We start from the raw sequence: 24,208 nt of genomic DNA, 5'->3' as shown, positions 1-24,208 counted from the left end.
TGTTTCAGATTCAAAGACCGGTGCCGGTCAAATAGCCACTGCCTTTAATCTACGATGTCATAGTATTTTGTACCAGGATGGAGACTTGTACACCAGCTCCACTGACTTTATTTCATTTAAGAAAAATTATTAATTGCCTGTTTTATGATCAATGATTCTGTTTGGAAAAAACTAATTATATATATATATATTTAGTAAAACATGTTTTCTTGTGGCCACTTTTATTCTTGTAGTCACTTCTATAAGCCATTGGAAGTTTGATTTTATTATTGAAAGATTGGATTCCATCTTTGTACCAATTGGTTTGCAAGTATCGTTTCGTCAGCTCGCTCAAAGTCATGATATAACCTAATGATTTATCTGCATTGATGGACCAATCATTAAACTTGGCTCGCAACATTCATGCCTTGGTAGCAGCAGTAGAAGATGGAGATTTGCAAAAAGTATACAAGCAGTTTAGTTTTTAATTTTAATGTAAAGATCTAAAAAGCTTTATCAGTTTATTTAAAGCATCAATACTGATGGTTTTGCTTGCTTGAGTTTGAATCACACTTACTGGGGTTTGCAGTTCAAAGTTTATATTTGCCGCTGCGTTAAGAACTATCTATGAATTGTGTTGCTAACCTGCATTTTTTTACACACTGGGTATTTCTCCTAATAATCTTTGTTTACCATGAAAGTCATGCATGTATTCTTTGAAGAGTAAAAGACCACAGCTAATTTAGTGAACTTTGTATTTCAGTTTTAAGTCTGTTTACTGAGATCTCTTATTTGTTTGAATGAAATATACAGTCCTCGAAATTAGCGGCGGCACACGGCAATTGCCGTGGTAAATGCCGCCGCAAACATCATAATGGCCATTCTGCTATCAGCAATAAAAATGTCGTCGCAAAATGAGCATTTAATTCGGACAAAAATTGTTCAAAATTTCTTCCTGTTTGAGTTACTCGAAGTGAGAGTTTAATCAGCAGAAACATCGCACCAAGACCTAACCTCGGACTATTTTACTTGCTGTGAACACTCACACAGTCTTCGAAATTAGCATATTTTACTTTGCAAAAACGTTGTCGAGGCCAAACGGCAAAAGTTGAAATTGCTGTGAACGTTTATTACGAAAAAATTGTACCAAAACATGTAAAACAAGAAGAGAAAAAAATAATCGAATAGTCTATCACGACCGCACTGTTTGATTTGTTGTGATGTAATAATACCAAAAGTAGCGATAAAGTGAGCAACGCGATACGCACGCTGTTATGGTGATTCATGTTAAATAACTCATTGGAGGGGAAAAAGTAAGTTAATTTTGGGTTGATTCAATGTTCGAGTCAGCACAAATCGAGTTAATATTCCCGGCGGGTTATATCGCGTAACAACAATGCCCAATAAGAAATTTACGTTAGTTTTACATTAATTTGACATCTAGCGACGTTGAATTATTATGATATAACATTAATTGCTCAATGCTCAATCAGGTACCGGTAACAAATCAATAACTCCCTGCCAGAAGATTGCCTCGATTTACGTATACAGTACACTAACATAATTTCGGCACAATTAGGATACTGCAAGCAACACAAAGTCTGTTGGATAAAGAACTAATCGGAATCATCGGATGCTGTATCGAAGGATGAGGTTGTCGCGTCGTCACTGGAATACTTGAAGACACAAAACTGCCCGTTCATGAACGCGCGATGCCATATCTTCTCTTTACTGCCGAAGAACCATTTATCCAATTTTGTACCACTTTTTATATTCGCAACAACACCGGTAAAAAATAAGCATTCGATGAAAGAATAATAACCTTTGCGTAACAATTAAGCCAGTATTTATAAGGTTGCAAACTTTTTACAGTTTACAAGAGCATTGTCAGCGCATAAAATAACGTGCCTGATGCTCTGGGCTACCGCCGTGTGACACACAATGAAGAAGCGCATAAAATTTCGTTTGATTAAGGCAAACTGCAATTGCCGCCGTAATCCAAGGTTTTGTTGATTTGGCGACGGCAATGTCTTTGCCGTCGTAGATGGAAGCTAATTTCGAGGGCTGAATATATATACATAGTTTTGTCCTTGGCGGATATCAAAACGAAGGTGGTCACGAAGATTTACCCTCCCGTCCACTTGATCTAAATCTTCAATTACCGAAAAATAATCAAAACAAAAACACATTCAGGCTTCTAAGCTTCTTTATTTTTCCGGCGATCAAGCATGGTTTACCAAGCTTCCTCCTGGCAGCCAAAATGAAAAATCTATTAAATATTCATGTTTTTAAAAATCCGCAGTTGTAAAAATCTGTTAATTTATGTCTTATTTGTTTGTGCGTTCACTCAGGCACCCTGCGAATTTGGCGTCTGCAATCGGCATAAATGCCGAAGTAATCTAGCAAAATATGTATTATATTGACTCGGCATAAAAAGAGTCGATGCAAATTTTGTAGTCTAAGTATGTTGATTATTACAGAAACCCAGTCAGTATGATGATTATGTGTCTGATCTGATACAGACTATGTCGATCATGGTCTTCCAAACTTCTCTATCATGTGCAGTATATCAGTCAGAATTATATATCAGCCAGTCAGTATTAGGGTTGAAATATCCGGATATCGGTTAACCGGTTAACCGATTAACCAAGGCATTTTCACCTATCTGATATCCGGATAGTTTTTTGTCGGTTAACCGTGTAATAAAAAAGTAAAAGTATTACTGTGTGTTGAGTGTTTTACGCCTCTTTTGCAATTTTGAAATCCGATATTTTAGCTATGGGTGGCCAATAGCATCCCGCAGTTATCTACACTACGATAAACGTGGTGTGGTGACTTCCCACAAGAGGTGAAAACTGCAAAGTCGGCAACATTAGAAGAAATATTTCTTAGGAGTTTTGATTGATCCATACGGCGGCTTTTAGCGCTGTTATAACGTCACTGCAGTCTGCAAGTCTTTCTATTACCACACGTCCTCACCTCACAGTCCAAAAGTTAGATAGACGCAAAACGCAGTGAAAGAAGAGTGAGACAGTAGGCTTATATCTTACTTCGAGTGTATAAAAAATACTGAAATGGAGTTCAAACGTTTTAAAAGTGAAAATCCTGTGTGGGCCCACTACCTACGTTCAAGAAATGGCGAGAAGGCAAAGTGTGAAACGTGCAAAACTACTATTTCCTGCAAAGGAGGATCTACAGGGGCCATGAGAAACCACTTGCATTTGAAACACAAGATTCAGGTTGAGGCTAAAAAGACAAAAATGCAAAGTTCTTCTTTGGCAATGACAGACAGCAGTTCCACTGGTACAAGCAGGATTGACATTTTTTTTAAACCAGCCAAATTTTCGTTAGAGAGAATTGTTGCAGAGCTAGCAGCTGTTGACAGAATTTCTTTCAACACAATTGCTACCAGCAATCAAATGAGACAAGCATTTTTATCCAGAGGATATAAGTTACCACAAAGTGTGGTAACTGTCAGAAATCTTGTCATGACATTCTACCACCAACTGAAAAGCAATACGAAAGATAAAATCGAAATGGAAAAAATGAGTACAAAATTCTGCTCTATCACGCTTGATGAGTATACAAGCACAAGAAACAGAAGATACATGAATCTAAACCTTCACTATCACGAAGACTACATTATTCTTGGAATGGCGAGGATAAAAGGCTCCATGCCAGCTAAAAAAGTTGAGGATTTGGTGAAAGAAAGATTGCACGAATTTGGCCTAAAGATGGAAGATATTGTTGCAGCCACCACAGATGGAGCTAGTGTGATGAAAAGTTTTGGAAGGCTGGTTTGTTGCATCCACCAGCTTTGCTTTGCACATGGTTATCATTTAGCTGTCATGGATTTCTTGTATGCTAGGCAAGAAAACGTTGATGAACTGGAAGAAGAAAGCGAAAATGATGAAGGATCGGAACATTTAGAAGAGGAGATGGAAGAAGTAGAAGAAGATGGTCTAGATTTTGTGGAGGGTGAAAGTAATGGCTTAAATCTTCAAGAATTTGTTTCTGACTTGATAAAAAAGGTTAGAAAGGTGGTAATTCTGTTTCGCAGAAGTCCTCTTAAGAATGAAATTTTGCAAAAGCACGTTCAAAGACAGTTCAATACCGAGTTGAAGTTAATTCTAGATTCAAAAACCAGATGGAACAGCCTTTTACAAATGATAGAACGGTTTGTAAAAGTGGAGACATGCATCAGATTGGCTCTTGTTGAAGTTAATTCTCCCATTACAATCACTGAGAGGGAAACAAAGATCCTCAAAGATGTGGTTAATGTCCTTGAACCTGTCAAACACGCAGTAGATGCACTTTGCAGAAGAGATTCCATGCTGCTGACAGCTGAACGAATTCACGATTTTGTACTTAAAACTCTTTCTGATACTGATTCTGCGTTTTCAGAATGTCTCAGATCTTGCCTTCAGATCAGAATCAAAGAAAGGCGAGACACATGTCTCACTCACCTACTTGAATACTTGCATGATCCCCGATTTTTGATGGATGATAAACTCGACACGTTTGGTGAATTCGGAAAAAGAAGCAAGGTATACGCTCTCGCAGCAACCCTATTGCAAAGGTTACTTGGAGAGGTTGCAAGAGATCCTGAACCTAGAGTAGAAGATGAAAGCAACTTGGTATCAACTACTTCTGCAAGGGTAGAAAGAGGGCCTACATCTTTGAAGGAACAACTGGAGCAAGCCATCATGTCAGCATCTGTTGCTGCTACTGCAACTCCACCTTCCAAATCCAATACCATAGAACTTAGCAGAAGGACAATCCGAAAAGAATGTGAAGTCTATGAAGCAACAGCGAAACGGCCGGCCAATCTTCAAATTCTTTATGAAGCGCTGCTTACCATTCAGCCCACTTCTGTAGAAGCAGAAAGAGCATTCAGTGCATGCGGGCTTTTTGCTACAAAACTCCGGTCTCGTCTAAACGATTCAACTATTGATGCGTTGTGCTTTATTCGAAATGCATTACAGAAAAAATAAGCAATCGATAGTTTTCGTTTTATTGTGTAAAAATGAAACAGAGTTGAACCATTAACTTGTAACTGAGTTGCTTGTAAGATAACATGTGTATTTTAGTGGTTAAAAGACTAGATATGCTGCGACAGGGTAGCTTTCAGTGTTCCTTCCAATATCCGGTTAACCGGATATTAAAATTGTCAAATATCCGTATATATCCGTTATCCGGATATCAAGCTTTTACAACTATCCGTTCAACTCTAGTCAGTATATCAACCGTCTTTACACTGATTCAATGTAAAGAAGTGCTGATGTTTGCCAGCATTTGCTTAATGAAGCGAAAAGGCATGTCTAGTAGTGTGAAAAGAAAACTGTAACTCCTGGTGTCGATAGAAATATTAAAGCCACTAAAATGTGCAACAAAGACTCCCCAGCCCCCATGACATTTTTGCAGCGAAGATACTCGTAATGTGTGAGAATTAAATTGAAAAATGTAAAATAAGATGTTTTATGGTTTTGGTCACAAGTATAAATAATGCTGCTTTGACGTTCTCAACATCTGTTTCTTCAATGCAAGTTACTGCAAAACGATAAAGATTTAATATTGCCATTGGTGAATGGTGATGGGTGTATCGCTTTCAATTTTTCGAGCATATTTACTTTATTTTCTTGTGTTTTTATTGTTTTCTATGTGATCAGTTACCTGCATGAGCCACGTCTATCACCGCTATGATTACCTAGCCAACCTTTCATCATTATTTTATGCGACCACCAGCCACTCTGAGGTTTAAATTACTACGATTATGGAGTGTTACATTATATAAGAACGATTATACACGCAAAAATGGAATAATTGAGCGCTCAGAGGTTTTTTTTGCTCACTGACCAATGAATAGTGTCTTTAAAAAGCAGTTAGGAAAAGGCGGGGAAAAACAAACCCTCCATTTTTCTCAAAAATAAATAATGCTAGCACCATCATTCCTTTACTAAATCGTGAACGTCGAGAAAATGTTTCTATGAAAAGTAGTTGTAGTCTACTTAAATGCACTGCTTCCCAAATACTGTAGAGCTGGCCTTTGAGTTTTCATAAGTCGATGCTAAGACTTTTGAATAAACTTTTATAAGCACTATTTCTCGGTAGCTTAAGTGGATAATTGTTGGCTTGCGGAAGCCAGCAACCAAACATGGCCTACTGGCATGGTAGTTTTAGAGGTCTGCTTTTATGTCTGCAGGTCATGCACCTCATGACCTCATTTCATGACCTTAGCGGCCATGACCTCGATGGCCACCAGGAGCTTAGAGGCCTGCACATTTGTTGTGTATTTCTGATTTCTTTTAAAAAAATACAAAGGTGCTCCACTGGCCACTGCTCTTGTGCTATTTACTAGGAATGATTTCACAGTTACATCATTTCTTTTCCAGGTCCAAATGTTGCTTGACCAAAATGTATCGGTTGAAAGTACTGATGATGACGGTAACAGTCTTCTAAACATTGCTGCAGCCAACGGACATAAAGGCATCGTTAAATTGCTGTCAATAAAAGGTATAAATTTTGACAGCAAAACTTTGAAAGAATAAAATTCGCTATGCACTAAAAATATTAAAAATATTCGCACAAGAGTTAAAAAAGTATTAAGATAATCTTGCAGTTCTTGTGCATGTCAATTACTATTAATTCTATCTCTACAGGTGCATCACTTGATAGAACAAACCTGTATGGATGGACTCCACTGATGCAAGCTGCGCGTTATGGCTATGAAGACGTTGTGCTATACCTCCTCAGTAACAAAGCTAAAATTAATACTAAAACTCCAATGGGTGTTACAGCTTTAACGCTGGCTATTTATGGAGGGCATGGCAAGGTACTGAGAATCAATTGAAATGTAGTTGCTTGCCATTAGATAAAAACGAATTTATTTTCGCACAATACAGTTCAATCATAAACAGCTAAAAATCGATTTCGATGAGCTAGCAGCTAGATCATTTTCAGTTAAGCTGAAAGCAAACAGCACAAAAAATCAAATGATGAAGACTGTGCGAAAGAATAAAAAACGTTTCACTCTTGCTACGTTAAAGGATTTATGGAAAAGACTAGCTACCAAAGGCGAATTAAATGAAAAATGGCACGAAAGAGTATCATATAGTATAAAATTGTATCATCATAAGCCTAACCAAGAAACATCAACAATACGCAAAATATTGGTATTACAAGACATGTAACCGAGTCGTTCATATTAAGCATTGTTGTGGGTTTGACACCTGTCAGAAGATATTTCATTTTCTTGCTATTAGATGAATCATTATTTGAAAAGTCGCTCAAAATATTTAATGCAATCATGCTATCAGCTTTTGTGAAGCAGATATTTTTTGATTGAAAAGGCGTTTCAACATGAAATATATTGCAATTTACCTAAATTTAGGTGTAAATCTCGATGACCCTAAGGATAACTGGATATATTTTTTCAAGGTGGTTGATTTGCTCTTAAGTAACAATCAAATAGTTCTTGATGATGCGGAAAGTATTTCATATTTTACGTCTCCCTTGATTGTTGCAACAATGCATGGACGGGACGATGTGCTTCGACTTTTACTTCGACGGGGATTTCCACCAAACCAGAATTTCAAATACACAGAATGGACTCCTTTAATGGTTGCAGCATTAACAGGTATAATACCGTATTGTAATTAACCACCGTTGCTTTGCTAATTCTTTTAGAGCCATTCTATAACCGTAGTGTGATTGACATATGTGTGAATTTTCTTATTATTTCCAGTGCCAGTAGTTAGTCAATACTTATAAATACCTGATACTATGCACTAGGTCAACTGCCAATGGCTAGATTATTGATGGATAAAGGAGCAAATCCAAATTTGAAAAACAAACTGGGAAAAACAGCACTGGAAATTGCAACCGACTGTGAGAAGCGTGAAGTACGTGGATATTTGGACAGAAAGACAAGTGTAAAGCCAGAAAGAGGTACCAATTTTTAACTTTAAAGTTATTTTTGTAAAAAGTGTATCACACTGACAGTACGATAATAATTTAAGTGTTTATGTGTTGTATACATTTTAGTTATATAATTACTTGACTTGTATTGTTTTGGGATCACAAAGCGGAGCTTAATTAAATCAGGCTTGCCATTTTAAACGAGAATAATCTTCATTATCATATACTCAAGGCATCATGAGACAGTAACTGTCAGTGTACTGTCCAATAGAGTTTCCGTTATTTGTCAGCCCACTGTTTCATGTTTGCAAAGGCTTCACTTGTGCTTAATGCACCAGATAGTACAATCCCCGAAGAGCGGCCATAATGCGCAAAGTCATAATCATTTTTTAGTGTCAGTTTGCTGTGCATTCGTACAATGAATCAATAATGATGAGACTGTTTTTGTTTTCTAGTTGCAGATAAAGTAGACAGCATCATAACTGCAGTGAAAGCAGGTAAATTGGTTAATACTCTTTCTCAGCTAGTGACAATGGACAGTACTTTTGCAAGTTCTTAGCACGTTAAAGTATCTACTATCGCACTTTATTTCTCGGCAGCCGATTGTAGCAAGATTGACAGCGATAGATACCGTGTTGGATGGCTAGCGTGGAAGCTACACCGTTATGGTTAGCGAATCGCAACTGCTCGCTGTACTAGTGAGTGCTCAGCTTTTTGCTGATAGCCCGGAACAGCGCTTCCTTTTTCACTGCTACCGCACTTATTAGCTTAACTTTGCAGTCACCACTTCAATGACTGCATACAGTTTGTGCCGAGACAAGTCCTCTTTCTCGTAAGCTTGACCAAGCCACAATATTGTGCCATTGCACGCTTTTCTTACATCCCTTTATGGCACAGAAATGTGTGGACACTTTTGACTACCAAGTAGAGAGTATCACACGTAATTGACAAATTCAGGTTTATTCTAGAGCTATTGTAGAGTCAATACATATTCTGACTGATACTTACTTGACACCTCCTTTTTTAGGCGATTATGCAAAAGTTGCAATAATGTTAAGCAAGGATAAATCCCAAGCTAACAAGTCGTCTTCGGACGGTGCCACACCTCTGATGTACGCCGCCATACACGGCCATAAGAATATGATTCAGTTGCTTCTTGAGTGCGGCGCTGACATCGATGCCAGGGACTACGAAAATGGATGGACGGCGTTAATGCAAGCTACTTATTATGGGTACGTACGTCAATATAATTTACTGTGCATTTATGTAATTTCGTTTGGTTTTATTCTTTGATTAACGTTTTCAACGATGTACTGACTGTTATTCTATTTTAGCAAATTGGTAAGGTTATCTTTGATAGCCAAGGGGGTTACTGGTACTTGTGACATTTTTTTAACCCTGTGCTTGACAACAACTGTTATCTTGTTCGGCACGAAACGTGCAAGTGTTACATTTACTGCCATCACTTCATAATGAACAGCTCTGCCACTGTGAATTTGAACAATTTCATTCGTCTGAAAGTACCCCAACAGTTTGTCTCACTTTGTGATCTCGTGTTTGTTTCTAGGAAAACAGGGGCAGCCATTGAGTTGATCTCCAGCGGAGCGAATGTTCACATTCCAACATGTAGTGGAGTGACTGCTTTTGATATGGCGATGCTGATAAGTAAGTGTAGTTGCCATCAAAGCTTTTTTTGAAGAGCTCTGTTCTAACGTGGTTCTACAAGACAAACGATTGCAATTAAGTAGTTTACAGGCCTTAAAACTCGTGTTTTTTCCGGCAGCCATCGTGACCTACCGAGAGCTCCTTCTCGGCGGCCAAATCTGCGTGCTTGGAGGCCAAAATACAAATAGTGATAACACAAGTAAATAAAATTAAACTTGCAACAATGCTAAAATGATCACTTAGCGTTGTTGAAGTCTGAGCGACGTCCTGCTATAGAATCGTTGCCCCACGCAAAAACTGCTAACGTCGGGAATTACAAACAAGACTTCTAGCTGGTGATGATCACAGCTAGATATTTTCGATACAATAGCAATGTTTCCGCACAATACAACAGTGGTGATTATGACGCGCTGACCTAATTCTGCGCCACTCTTTGATACTACATATTTTCGACAGTCAATCCACGATCATTCTATTGCAAAATTAAATAATTAGCCAGAAGAAACCGGCGGCCAAATTGGCCGACTGAGTAGCACCGGCGGTCATTCAAGCACTAATTAGCGGCCATGTCCGCGATGGCCGCCGGCTGCTTTAAGGTTTGGTTTATACATCCAAATCCGTTCTTTTTTGTTGAGCTTCGTAGGGTCCGACAGTGCATTTAGCCCAGTTGTCTTCTGACAAAGAATAACAATCCACCAGCAAAACGTTAGAGCCAGTTTATGAAGTACAACACAGTGCAACATTCTTTATGCTGTTGTATGTAAATGTTCTTCATCTCTTCAGTCTGTTTCGAATCTCGTGACTCTCGTTCACTCCATAAATCATCTCTCTCTTTCTACAGTTCTTGATCCCTCCAGCCTTTTTAAGTTTTTTCATGTTCATCCTGCCGTCATTTATGGCTGTGTCAGTCATCTCTTTTTTGAACTGCTCCTTCCTCTGCTGATCATTTCAATCTTATGTAACTACTCGGGGCCACCACTGCAGTGCATCGACCATCAAATACACCTATCTTTTTAGATTTGAACGACACAACTCTGTTTCGTCTCTTGGCCGAAAGAGCTATGCAAGGAAAGAATGACAACGAAGGAAAGGAACCGGGACAGCTAACGAAAGCTTGGATGAGCACAGGCCAGACAGGATCTCTGCTACAAGATGCCCTAAATATCAGCCATAAAAAGCCACCAGGAATAGGTATGATTCACTATAGGTTTTGTTGAACATATAGGATGACAGGAAGCGGTGACGTATGACCAACACTAGCCTCCTGAATCGTGATGAATGGAAGCTGAGGATGTGTCTTGCCAGACCCCGTCCTACCCCTACTTCTGGGAAATGAAACGGTAAAAACAGGAAAAGGAATAAGTTGCTTCTCAGATAGTTGTAAACCAAAAGCTGACTAATTCTAACTTCAGACTTACCACTTTCAAACCGAAAGTTATAATAATGTCGCCTAAAAAATTGTTTAACAAAATTTACTTTTAAAAGCAGTTTTGTGATAACTTGGTATTTTAATTTTAAGTCCTATTTTGCAAATGTGATAGTAATCATAATCTAGTATTTGGGTTTGACCATCTCTCTTAAAAAATAAGCAACAATAACCAGCAAAAACAGGACTGACAGCCAGCTTAAGCACATGGCAACAAGGTCCATTGTTTTCTCAACTAAGCCATCTTTTCACAGCTGGGCCTAATTCGACGACTGGAAGTAAAAGAGGGTTTTGGTCAAAAATGACGCGTACAATGAAAGGCATGAAATTAACAAGGACCTTCAAGAACAGCATCTTGCCAAATAAAGCTGCCACTACCTTTGAAGAAACTTTAGTAGCATCTGAAGACAATGAATATGATGATACGAAAAAGTGTAAGTACAAATTTTTAATTAATATAGTACCTTTCAATGAATGGAAATAATCACTCTTTGGCTTGTTAGGCATGAAAAGTCCAGCCACATTATTATTCTTTGCTTTTCAGTCAAACATTTTTAAAGGAATAACTTATATATTGCTAAAACCATGAAGAAGGGGGATTCACTTGTGTAACTAATAACTATGGTAAATATTGAGAGTTGTAACTTTACTCTCTTCATAAAATATGTTGACCACTTTGCGATATTGCCTCGTAGGTATGTTAGCTTAGGGATCAGAACAATCTGTCGTGCCGACCAGACCCGAGACAACAGACCGTTCGCATGGACATATCACCGCCAGACGACTTGACGCGAATGCAGGCCTCGAAATATCCGGCGGTCATGGCTGACATGACCTCGAATGTCTGCCAAAGCCGACTCATTGGTCGGTCATAAATGACCGCCGCAAAATTCTTGACAAAAATAGAGCTAATGCAGCAAAAATATGTTTTAAATTTGAATTGTTACAATTGTTTGTTTAACGCGAACAAATACGGAGCTGAAACAATAATAGTACAAGCAATTGCTTTGATCACATTAGAGTGGCGTGGTTAACGAGCTGATGGCAAAAGTAGCCATTTTTACATCATTTCAACGCCTTGCAATGTTGCCTTGAAATAAAGTTGTCTGAAATTTTCGGCAGGATATGTATTCTAATTTTAACAATGAGGATTATTGCGTTACATTGATCGTTTGTTAAAAAGAAACGTCACAGAGAAGCAAGTCTCAGCTGGGTTCTGCACGTGCTTAGGCGAATGTGGCGACCTTATTCACGCTGATACTGATAGAAATAGAATTTCTGCACAGAAGGGAGGGTGTGTTAGACACATTTGTCTGAGGCAGTAATCGCTTGGCACAACGATTCTATAACGCGAAAACCACGGAATAAGTGATCGTAGTTGCTTTTGTAATGAGGAAATTTGGATTGTTGTTTTCAATTGTGTTTATTGCGTCATTACACGACTGTCATTAACGCACTGATTTATTTGCAAGTAATCTGCTCCAGTATACTTCAGGGTCGGTTAATTAAGCCATCAACCATTGCAGAGTTATTCTGTTGTAGAAAATCTTCTTCTACAAACACGACTACACAATACTGTAGTGTGATTTTGTGCAAAATCTACATGCAAAAAATATGTCCGGTTGAAGTATTAAATGTCCGCTGATAGGGCCAGTCCGGTAGGACATGCTTGACCGCCGAAAAAAAAGTACGAATTTCGAGGCCTGGAATGATTGCTTTGTAGCCAACAGATACTTTTGTTTATTTCCTATCACAATTTTTTCACTGGACACTTGCTGTGCCGCAAAAGTGATCGTATCCACTACATATTAATTTGAAGCAAGAAAGCACGCTTGATTATACTTTAAATTTTAAAGTAACTTTAAAGTAGCTATCATTTACTTGATGGTAGCTTGCTACCTTAATGATGGTGCACAAAATTGTGTTGAAGATCTCTGTTTCAATTGACGTATTTTCAGCGTGGTTGTATGCTGGGACAATTTAAACTTTAAAGCAATATATTTCAAAAGGCATTGTCCTTGCGTTGAAAAAATATTTTGCTTTCTTTCATTGGGACTTAAGGAATGCCAAATCCATGGATGACTTTCGTATTTTTTTACATTGAATTGATGTTACCGGACTTAACATTATCCGGTACACGACATCTGGGCGAAAGTATCATGCAACAAAAAAGTGTTACCGTAGAATATTACAAACATAAGCATTTAAGCAACCACACCGGTATTGGATTTTGAAGTTTCAGATTACTCTGTTGCTGTTTTCTAAAATAATAAATGTCCAAGGTTCGTGTAAAACAAGCTACGGGCATGCTGTGATAAACCTTAATCGGATTAGTAAGGTCCACAAAAAGTCTAGACATTACATGAAATATCTGCACAAGGCAAAAATAAAGTAGAATTCGCGACAAGTAGTCTCGTGGTGAGATGTACCCTGCGGTGAGATTTCTCTGCGACAGAATGTCGTGTGCTCGTTAGCTTACAAGCTGTCAATGTTTATTGCAGATGACACAAGCGGGGATACTGTCACCATAGCTGATCCTTACATCGAGGTGGGCGAATTTATGAATTTGCAATAAAAATATCTCTTTGCCTGACTGCTTTCTAATATAGACTTAAAGAGCATAACGTTGCTCCCTTGTCATACGTAAATATGTTATGAGATTGTATTTGAAATTCTGCTTTACTGTTGCTCTTGTGATCTTAATGCGTCTACTCGATTTACACTTTTATTTTGCAGACCAACCATTCGGCCCCCACCACCCATTTCCCCACTGACAAGCTCTCCCCCGTCGTACCTCCTTTCCCCGCCAGCACAGGGATGGACAAGCAAAGCATGACCACCCAGCGAAAACTATCCGGCTCCAAGACATCAATGTCTAACAGCCTGAACAGCAGCGGAGAGGTAAGACTGATTTTAAGCTGTGTTCAATAATCTTCCGACATTGATTGACCATAACGATGAAAAAGAATGATTTTAAAAATCAACAACAAAACCAAAACTTCCTTGTTTTTTTGGGCAGTTGATTGATTCCCCTGGTGTTTAGTAAAACAATGCAACTGAGTTGCTTTCACTCGATTAATCACCCTCAAAACATCGAACTGAAGTTGCTTTTAATCGAGAAGTTGACTCAGTTTAATGATATGATATTTCTTATGTCAACATAACTATGGTAAATGATATTTCTTATGATGATATCAGATTATTTCAAAGCACTCTAATTTTTTGAAAATGTTTAAAACAAGGGCTTAAAAATGAAGAAAACATATTTTTTATTCTAGTATATACTGTATTGAACGCAATAAAAATATGATTTCTACCTCATGCATTTTACAGAGCTCTGTCAGCCGCAGTGTCGTCCGGCCTTCTAAGTTCCTGCACAGTCCCAACAGTTCAGGACGCTACAATTCAAACGGAAACAACCACAGCCTTCATTCATCCGGGGGTGCCACTTCTGTCACCCATAACTTTACCCCAGGAGAACGAAGAACCCTCTCTGGGGGAATACCCGAGCCCCACAGTCGCTCAGGTACTTTTAGCCGTTTTTTTTTTTAATATTGTACTTTGATTGTTTTTTCAAAGTTGTAATATTTCAATTTACGCTCAACTCTGCTAAATGCTTCATTATTAACCCTCCATGATTGCAGGGTTGAGAAAGACCCGGGTTTTTTTAAAAAAGCCCAACCCGCCCGGGTTTTTTTTTAAAAAAACCCGGATTTTTTTGGCTTTTATTAGGTTTTTTTTAAAAAGATGCAAAAAAAGGTAGATTCATGCTTATTTCACCTCAAAACTACTTTTTACGAATAAAGTGCCTTTCACTACCAGTACATGCTTGCATAACTCAATAAAATAATGCACTAAGGCTGTTGTTGCTTGAATGTTGCATCATCCATTAATTTCAAGATCAAGTTGGATGTTGCATATCCACTGATTTCTATACCAAGTTGATGCTACCGTGGTAGAAATCACATTATTGCATCATTTGCTTTAGATTTGAAGGCAAGGAGCATTTATGCCATCATGTTTAAATATTTTTTATCATTTATATATATATTATATATAGTAACGGATGAGCAATTGAGCGATTGCGTGGCCAATGGCCATTTAGGCAAATGCTCTGAAACAGCCAAGCGTTAGAATCCAGAATCTGCGGTCCATGACATTAAGGCGCGAACAAAACGGCGCAGAGGCAAAACGGTGCAGACAAAACGGCGCCAAAGTCAACGTAACAAGCTCAGAACCTTTTCCTCATTTTGTTAACATGTTTTGGTCAATTCCTCTTTGTCATGAGTTGCCAAGGGTGGTGGGGGGGGGACTTGTATACCAGCTCCAAAAATCCTTATTCACACATAAACTTTCGTTATGGTTGCAGAGTATTATCGTTCTATAAATTGAACTTGTTGCGTTGACTTTGGCGCCGTTATGTCTGCGCCGTTTTGCCTCTGCGCCGTTTTGTTCGCGCCTTACCGTAATGTCCTGCTTCGCAGAATCTGTAATTGGTAAATAGCCTCCTAAATTGCATTTCACATCATATATGCAGACTACAGTAGAGTAGTACTTTCACCAGTTTAACTATAAGGCCTTCTTGCATAAATGAGTTTTAGTGTAGTATACACAAAGGGGCATTACTTGATTTTTGTGTACTGTACAATATCCACTGCGTTTTCAGTTTATTCTTGGAAATTTACTTCACAATCACATCCTTAAGTCCTAATTTAAAGTTTGTTTTAAGTGCCTTGTAGTGTTTTTGTTCATTTTTTCAATTTTCTAATAAAAACTGGACAAATATGATGCTCTGGGTTTTTTAATGGGTTTTTTTGGGTTTTTTTAAGTGGGTTTTTTTGAAAAAACCCACCCGGGTTTTTTTGGGTCGGGTAAAATACCGACAACCCTGCATGATTGTAGACCTAATAACTAGTAATGACTTGTGTAGAAAAACATTATCTAGCTATTTGTAAGATTATAAGAGAAAGTAGTCTAAATAGACGGCTTATTTCTTCATCTTGAGATTTTTAAGCAAAGCTCACTATTATTATAAGTAGTCTCTTAAATATTGAGCTTTTCCACAACTCTCTCACTTCACCTTGTTCTACAGTATATCAGACTTGGTCAAAGCTGTAGTTCCAGGTTATCCCTTTTTGCTACCAGTATAATGTAGTGGTAGTATGTGGCGGCTTGTGGCCGTTATTAAATGCGGGTCGTATAGCTACTGAAGAAGATTGGCCTATCCAAATCCACCTTATTTCTGCAAAATAGTGTTTTACACTCGTGAATATCACCTTTGTCGCACTTTCTTAGCCATTGAAATACTGGCCTTGGTCCGCAAAAATTGGCTTCTCTCCAAATGTTGTTTTACGCCATTGTTTGAAGAAGACTTTGCTTTTGTACCCGGAGACTGCTGTTATCATATCACATAGAGCGCTAACGAGCAGGGCCAGCCCTCTCATTGGGTAGCTGTTACCTTAAAGTAAAGAAAAATATTTCTCAGGCGATCGCTATTCTGACACGGTGTTGGCTACGATGGCGAAGAAAAGACAAAGGGAAAAGATATCTTCGCCTGCCAGGTTTGATATGCCGAACTTATATTTCTCGATGCACAATGGCGCCACTTTTGTTGTCTGAAAACGAATGTGTCAAAATCTCAAGCAATTGTTAGTAAAAGTGTTTGAGGTACAGAATGTCGGTTTTAAACAAAACTCGCTTCTTGTGAAGCATGTCAGTGGACTTCGGTTCTCAGTCGTAGTTAAAATTTGAACTTAATTTTAGTTTGTTGCGAAGCCTTTTTTGTGCTGTTAACTCCTACTTGACTAAAATGTGACTATTATTTAAAACTACAACTTCGTAATTATTACTGTAATCAAGTTACTGTAATCTCAGCATTTGATCGATGGCGGCATGTATGTGTCACAAAGTCAACAAGACGCTAATTTTTATCATTTCTTTAGTGTTGATGGGAGCATGATGCGCAGTTCCGGGTATTCGGATCACCTCTCACATGCCACTCAGGTACTTATTGTATAGCTGTAGACATTAGAAGAATGCACTGTGGAATAACAACAGTACATGGAGAACAATATTTTGCGGTCAGGAAGGCAAAATTAAAAAAATAGTAACTTGATTTTCCTGCCTCTCACAATGTCTGATCTGTAAATTACTGGTGGAGTATAGTTTGCACGAAAGTTATCCCCATTTTGGTTTTCACTCAAATAGTTTCCTGATTATATTCTGACCACACTTTCCTCATCCAGCAGAAAACCCAGTCTCATGGAAGTACCGGATCGTATCGGATTCGATCCGGAAGTCACGCCGGTTCCATTGCATCATCCGAGAATACCAGCTCCACCATCACTCCTCCTCGATCTCACAAGAGCGGCAAAATGTCCGCTGCTTCATCGAGAAGAAGTAAAAGTATTAAAAGCGGTCCGAGATCTTACCAACAGCCTCCATCACTTGAAGAAGAAGGTATTTCTTTACCAGTTTTACATTTTTTTTGTTGATTTATTGCAGGGTTGTCGGTATTTTACCCGACCCAAAAAAACCCGGGTGGGTTTTTTTGAAAAAACCCACTTAAAAAAACCCATAAAAAAACCCAGAGCATCATATTTGTCCAGTTTTTATTAGAAAATTAAAAAAATGAACGAAAACACTACAAGGCACTTAAAATAAACTTTAAATTAGGACTTAAGGATGTGATTGTGAAGTAAATTTCCAAGAATAAACTGAAAACGCAGTGGATATAAAATATTGTACAGTACACAAAAATCAAGTAATGCCACTTTGTGTAGGCTACGATATACGTATACGGTACTACATTAAAACTCATTTATGCAAGAAGGCCTTATAGTTAAACTGGTGAAAGTACTACTCTACTGTAGTCTGTATATATGACGTGAAATCCAATTTAGGAGGCTATTTACCAATATTACAGATTGTGGATTCTAACGCATGGCTGTTTCAGAGCATTTGCCTAAATAGCCATTGGCCACGCAATCGCTCAATTGCTCTCAACAACTGGAGCAGAAGGAACAGTTGTTGAGAGCAAAGTAGATCCCTGTGGAGTATGTGGCAAGAGAGTGATGAGAAATTCAATGCAATGCAAGGAATGTGGAAAGTGGGTACATTAGGGTGTTTCATTTTTTCACCATTTTTGAAATTCAAAATGCCTGGGGTCCCATCTGGTGGTATTTGGGGTAAAAACTTTACACCCCAAATTTTTTTCAATTATGACGTCATATTGAGGTGGTCCACGAGGTTTGAAATTTTTGGGCCTCAAAATCTCGAGATTTGGCCGTATCTCCGGAACCGCTCATCATAAATCGACAAAATTAGTATCAAAATGCGCAGAAGGGTCGGTTTCCTATACCTGATGTAGAGAATATTAAAGTCTATCTGCTTCAGAAAAAAAGATATTTCAAAAAATCTTATTTTCAGTCTATTTTCTCCTGATGAACAGAGATCAGGTGATCAACATAAAAGTTTTTCTGTACTTTTCTACTCTTGGAAGCTGTTATTGCGTAATAATAGTTGGTGTTAAGGTTTCAGTACTGGGCTTGTCTAGTCTTGCTATCTGGATAAGCAAAGCCCCACCTTGCATTGCTCCGGGACTCTTCTTGGCGCCGTCCACAAAAGAAATGACATGGGAAAGATATATTTCGTTTATGTGGAACATGCGTTAAAGGGTATGAATATCATGACCAACTTCATCATTAAAATAATTGACCAGTGGAGTATTGACTCCGGACTTTTTTCCTGTGTTGAGAGCAGTCGTATCAGCCATGACTGAATATACTTGGGATAGATGAACTCTGCAAGCCTACTGGATGATGGTGACAAAAATCAGTTTTGCAGTGACCGACACACTTTTGGGAAAACATTTAACAGCAAGCACACTTTCGTGATTCATGCCATTATCATCAACAAGTTGGCCCAAGAAAACGTATCGATCTATTTTATCGACAACGCGCCCATCGTAACACAAATGCATGGCAGAAGCTGAGTTGAGAAGGTTCTCACTTTCCATCAGAGATTTTTCTTTCGTTTTTTGTCGTTAGCAGTATACTATCGAAGGTGATGCAGCATTGCAGCTACTTGATCTTTTCCAAGAACCGACCTCAAAAGATCTGACTGCTGGCGTACCGAAGTCATCCTACGATCAGCAAGTACACAACTTCTATCATTTATGGAAAAAGAATGTACTTTCTTGTACACTTTTCCCCAACAGCTGGTTTCAGAGGCTCATATTCCTTATCATCTTTCCAATTCAAATCACCATCAGAGTCGCTTCGCTACTGTGTAGACATCTAACTACTTCATTTCTTTTTCTGTTTCAAACATAGTAGTGCCAATGCTTTGGCAGATTGTATGCCAGAAGTGCTAGGTTTCTCTGTTTGCTAAGCACTGGAAGACCAGCTTTGTTCCATATGCCAACTACATCTTTCAGCAGTTCATCTTTCGAATCTTTGAAATGGGGTATTTTCTTCAAAAACTTAGGATTAGTTTCGGCTACTTTCATCCTCAAGTAAAAATAGTGATTAACTATATCTGAATTCAGGGGAAGCACATTTCTCTCCAATTCCTTGAAGTTTTGCATCGACTTACCTGACCTTAATGCCGTAATGACACTTAATCTAAAGCAGGTGAGCAGCATACCTCTTCCTCAACGGTTACATTAATATTATAATAGTAATACCTTCAAATTACCATTTCATCTCTTGCAAAACGAACAAGGACTATATAATGCGCAATAGCAGCTTCCAAGATAAAAAAATACAGAAAAACTTCTTATCTTGATCACCTGATCTCTGTTCATCAGGAAAAAATAAACAAAAAATCAGATTTTTTGAAATAACTTTTTTTCTGAAGCAGATGGACTTTAATATTTTCTACATCAGGTATAGGAAACCGACCCTTCTGCGCATTTTGAAACTAATTTTGTCGATCTATGATGAGCGGTTCCGGAGATACGGCTAAATTTCGAGATTTTGAGGCCCAAAAATTTCAAACCTCGTGGACCACCTCAATATGACATCATAATTGAAAAAAATTTGGGGTATAAACTTTTTACCCCAAATACCACCAGATGGGACCTCAGGCATTGTGAATCTCAAAAATGGTGAAAAAATGAAACACCCTAGGGTACATGCAAGATGTGCTAATGTCAAGAGAGCCGCAACAAGATTGGCGAAGTGTTTTGTTTGTGGGAAATGCAGTAAAGGAAAAAATGAAGTGGAAGGCCACGATGATGAGTTCTACCATGGCATCGAAACAGTGACAGACTTCTGTTATCTGGGTGATCGGATAAATGGAAGTGGTGGATGTGAAGCAGCAGTGACAACAAGGGCAAGATTGGGCTGGGCAAAGTTCAGGGAATGTGGGGAAATGTTGTATGGCAGAAAATTTTCACTAAGGATGAAAGGAAAAGTATATCGGAGCTGTGTGCGGCCTGCAATGCTATATGGTAGCGAGACATGGGTATTGAGAGAGAGTGAACTGGCAATCCTGAGAAGAACGGAAAGGTCAATGGTGAGAGCAATGTGTGGGGTGAAAACGAGAAGGGAAAAAAGGACTGAAGAATTGTTGGATATGCTAGAGATGAGAGAGACCATAGACCAACTGGCAAGGGCAAATGGAGTAAGATGGTATGGACATGTGATAAGGAGGGAGGAAGGAAGTTTTCTTAGAAAGGCACTAGATCTAAAGGTGGATGGGAAGAGGAAACGCGGTCGTCCAAGAAGAACGTGGAAACAACAAGTGAAGGATGAGTTTAAAAAAGTCGGACTGAAGGAGGAAGATGCAAGGGACAGGGTGAAATGGAGAAAAGGGATTAAAACAATTTCTGCGCGGAAACAATCGGCCACCCCCACTAGTGGGGAACAAACCGACGATGGATTATGATGATGATGATGATAAATGATAAAAAATATTTAAACATGATGGCATAAATGCTCCTTGCCTTCAAATCTAAAGCAAATGATGCAATAATGTGGTTTCTACCACGGTAGCATCAACTTGGTATAGAAATCAGTGGATGATGCAACATTCAACTTGATCTTGAAATCAATGGATGATGCAACATTCAAGCAACAACAGCCCTACCGCATTATTTTATTGAGTTATGCAAGTATGTACTGTGAGTGAAAGGCACTTCATTCGTAAAAAGTAGTTTTGAGGTGAAATAAGCATGAATCTACCTTTGTTTGCATCTTTTTTAAAAAAACCCATTAAAACCCAAAAAAACCCGGGTTTTTTTAAAAAAACCCGGGCGGGTTGGGCTTTTTTAAAAAAACCCAGGTTTTTCTCAACCCTGATTTATTGTGAACCTACACTCTCGAAAGATAGTTCAGCTGGCGAGTATTGAGTTATCAAAACTACGAAGAAACGCGACCACAATGGACGATCATGGCAGTGAAATCTAAATCTAATCCTCTTAAAACAATTTTTCCGCTGCTGCGAGGCTTGGCCGGTTTTGCTCGGAATTACCTCTCTCCATTGTTCGCCGTCTTCTGCGCCTCCTCTCTGCTATGTCCACAGCACTCCGCACATAAAAAGCATCACATTTTGACCGGTCTTTTCGTAGCCTATTGTACACATTTTGAATATGCTAAGAATGATGCGATTGGAATGATGTGTGCACGTAGCTTGCTGTTACAAATCTACTTAGATTCTACTGTGGAGCTACTTAACCAATTTTATTTCGTGTTCAATTCAGATGAAATAACTGGCATATTGAGGCAGCTATCTTTGGAGAAGTACCATCCGATATTTGAACACGAGGAAATAGACATGGACGCGTTTCTCACCTTGACCCAGGGCGACCTCAGTGAGCTGGGGATCACCCAAGAGTTGCCTCGTCAGCAGATATTGCAAGCAATCAGTCAAATCAATGTTGGAAAGGTAAGAAATAAGCGTGTTTCCAGTTTGTATGTACAGACAGCACATACTTGTTATTTACTTCACAATGTTGATAAACCAGATAAGTTGTAGTGCAAACCGCCATTACCACAGCGAACTCGCAGCATCCGGCTAAAACAGGTTGTTAGTATCTACATTGTGAAGTAAGCAACGATTATGCTGTTAAAGAGAAAATCAATCTATTGCATATTTGTTATTGTTTGTACAGTGTAAACGACAAACGTGGTACTAAAGGCTTCATTGCAACGATATTTCAACATGTAAATTCGGGTAAACGTAACAAAAAGTAACAATGCTTTCCCAGACAGCAAAATGACAGATGTGCTGTTTAGGAAAGCACGACGGCGAGAAGCAATAATAGTTTAAAGTGAAGATTAAATAATAATATTAAGTAATTAAGTAATAATAAGTGAAGATTAGTTAATAATAGTTTAAAGTGAAGATGAAGTAAATTAAGAGACCTCCTATAACTCGCGATGCGTTGTAATCCCCCTTATACAGATCCTCAGTATCAGTGAAAAATTTCTTCACGCAATGGCCATGAAATAAGGGCCTCTGTTAAATGGCATCTTTGCTTGTGTATAACCAGAGAAACTATTTCCTGCTTTTTTCGAATGCAGGACAAACAAGTAGCTAAAGCCGGAACTGCGTCAAGCTCTGCCCAAGAAAAAACAACACTCCCTCATGCTACCCAGAAAGCGAAGAGCAGTGGTATGTGGTTGATGAGTTTGTGATCCATGTCTGTCAAGTTTGTACTGCATAAGATTGCAGAAACTTAGAGCTGAGCAATTGCTGTCAATGAAAATTAATGTAAATTTTCCGAACATAGCATAGATACAAGTTTTTTTTTTCAAATCCCCTCCTACTGTAGAAAGGAGTGTGAGCGACATGCAAAATTTGAACATGAATTTTAAAAATCCTTCCGAAGAAGCCCATGTAGTTTAATTAATACAATAACTCGATGTTATAAAGCGAGTCGAAGAGAGGTATCAAGTAGCTACCGCGATCGTGATTACTGTTTGATCAATTTCATCCATTCAAGTTACTGAAACAACTGATAATAATGATTAAACCCATATTGCAGGCTCCACTTCAATGCCTCGTTAGTTATGCATATAGTGATCAGGATTTCACGCTTTATCATGCTACGATAAGGCTATGCTAATAATCTTTTTGTTTTTTCAGTGCCACAAAACTCATGGAGCTATAACGAAACCTCATTGTCACGCATACCAACATGATGTCAGCTTGGCAGTTCAATTGGTAACTAAGCCTCATTAATGGCTATTCAGAGTAGGTTATTGCTCAAAAATTTGTTTATAAAGCAGACGGACTTCATTATTGTTCGTCACAAAAGCAACATCATCACTGTGAATTTTTGTTGCAATGAAACTTTGCCTGACAATATGTACCACAACAGTAAACGATATAGAGTCATTTATAACATTCTGACAATCGTAAATCCTCGCACTTCTTGTGTAAGCCAGTTTTCCCAGTGGAAAGTTTAGGTGCTCATTTGCGAAGGTATTTCACCATCATTCGTTGTGTTACTGTAGGTGCAATTATAAAAATTATTCTTATATATTGAGTTGTTGCAGAAATTCCGATTATGGTCTTTGTTTGTAGGCCTTTCAAGAGAATTCTTTTTAAATTAGCGTTTTTTTGCTTGCACACATCGCTGTTTTTAAACACATTATATTCACCATGTATTACGTTCAATATTTTAGTTCGTATACTTATTGCGTTTAAGTGTAAAATGTTTTTTTAATCTTAATCTTACCTAATACCTTGTGTGTTGTAACAAACGCACACTAGCACTTGGCGTTGCACATCTCACTCGACTTTAGTATCTTTTGCAGGAGTAACGTTTGCTCATTGGGCTGTCTACCTGTTTTCATTATTTTAAACACCATCAGATTTGATGACGTAGCCTAGTAACCTTTCGCTGCTTTCATCCAGTCAGATCACAATTGCCTGATATTTACCTTAAACAATGCCACTTAATTCTTCCTGCAAAGAAATTTATTTTCACACGAGTCAGTTCAAGACATGTAACCGAGTCGTTCATATCAAACATTGTTTGATATGACGGGTTTGACACCTGCCAGAAGATACTTCATTTATTGATTAATTCTTCCTGTGTGCTTTTGGTGTCTGTTGTCGCCTACAGTATGTGTTTGCAATAACACGATACGTAACTTAGGTTCAGGTGGAGAATTTCGTGCCCATAGCCTACATTAACGTAGATCAGTCTTTGATGCGCCGAGTGTTACAAAAACTAACAGTTTGCGTTAGTGTGCTTGGAAATCATTG

General features: G+C 38.4%; 1 protein-coding gene across 2 annotated transcripts; it reads left to right on the top strand.

The window, feature by feature from the left end:
* Positions 1 to 49: 49 nt before the first annotated feature.
* LOC145771599 (ankyrin repeat and SAM domain-containing protein 6-like) lies at positions 50 to 24,137 on the top strand. 2 transcript variants are annotated; one of them, XM_082583305.1, is made up of 19 exons: positions 50 to 443; positions 6,372 to 6,492; positions 6,639 to 6,811; positions 7,417 to 7,615; positions 7,771 to 7,926; positions 8,352 to 8,393; positions 8,924 to 9,128; positions 9,464 to 9,561; positions 10,579 to 10,752; positions 11,242 to 11,421; positions 13,489 to 13,535; positions 13,724 to 13,888; positions 14,321 to 14,513; positions 16,473 to 16,548; positions 16,930 to 16,990; positions 17,236 to 17,446; positions 21,693 to 21,877; positions 22,516 to 22,606; positions 23,081 to 24,137. In XM_082583305.1, the coding sequence occupies exons 1-19, from the start codon at positions 369 to 371 to the stop codon at positions 23,134 to 23,136; spliced, it is 2,508 nt and encodes an 835-aa protein (XP_082439431.1). In that variant the 5' UTR covers positions 50 to 368; the 3' UTR covers positions 23,137 to 24,137. The 2 variants fall into 2 exon arrangements, with proteins under 2 accessions (XP_082439431.1, XP_082439430.1); XM_082583304.1 differs by having other exon boundaries at positions 17,233 to 17,446.
* Positions 24,138 to 24,208: the final 71 nt, after the last annotated feature.

Source organism: Aplidium turbinatum, chromosome 6, assembly GCF_918807975.1.
Source record: "Aplidium turbinatum chromosome 6, kaAplTurb1.1, whole genome shotgun sequence".
In the NCBI taxonomy this organism is placed as follows: Eukaryota; Metazoa; Chordata; class Ascidiacea; order Aplousobranchia; family Polyclinidae; genus Aplidium; species Aplidium turbinatum.
Note: the sequence above shows the minus strand (reverse complement) of the source record. Positions and strands in the feature narration are given on the sequence as shown.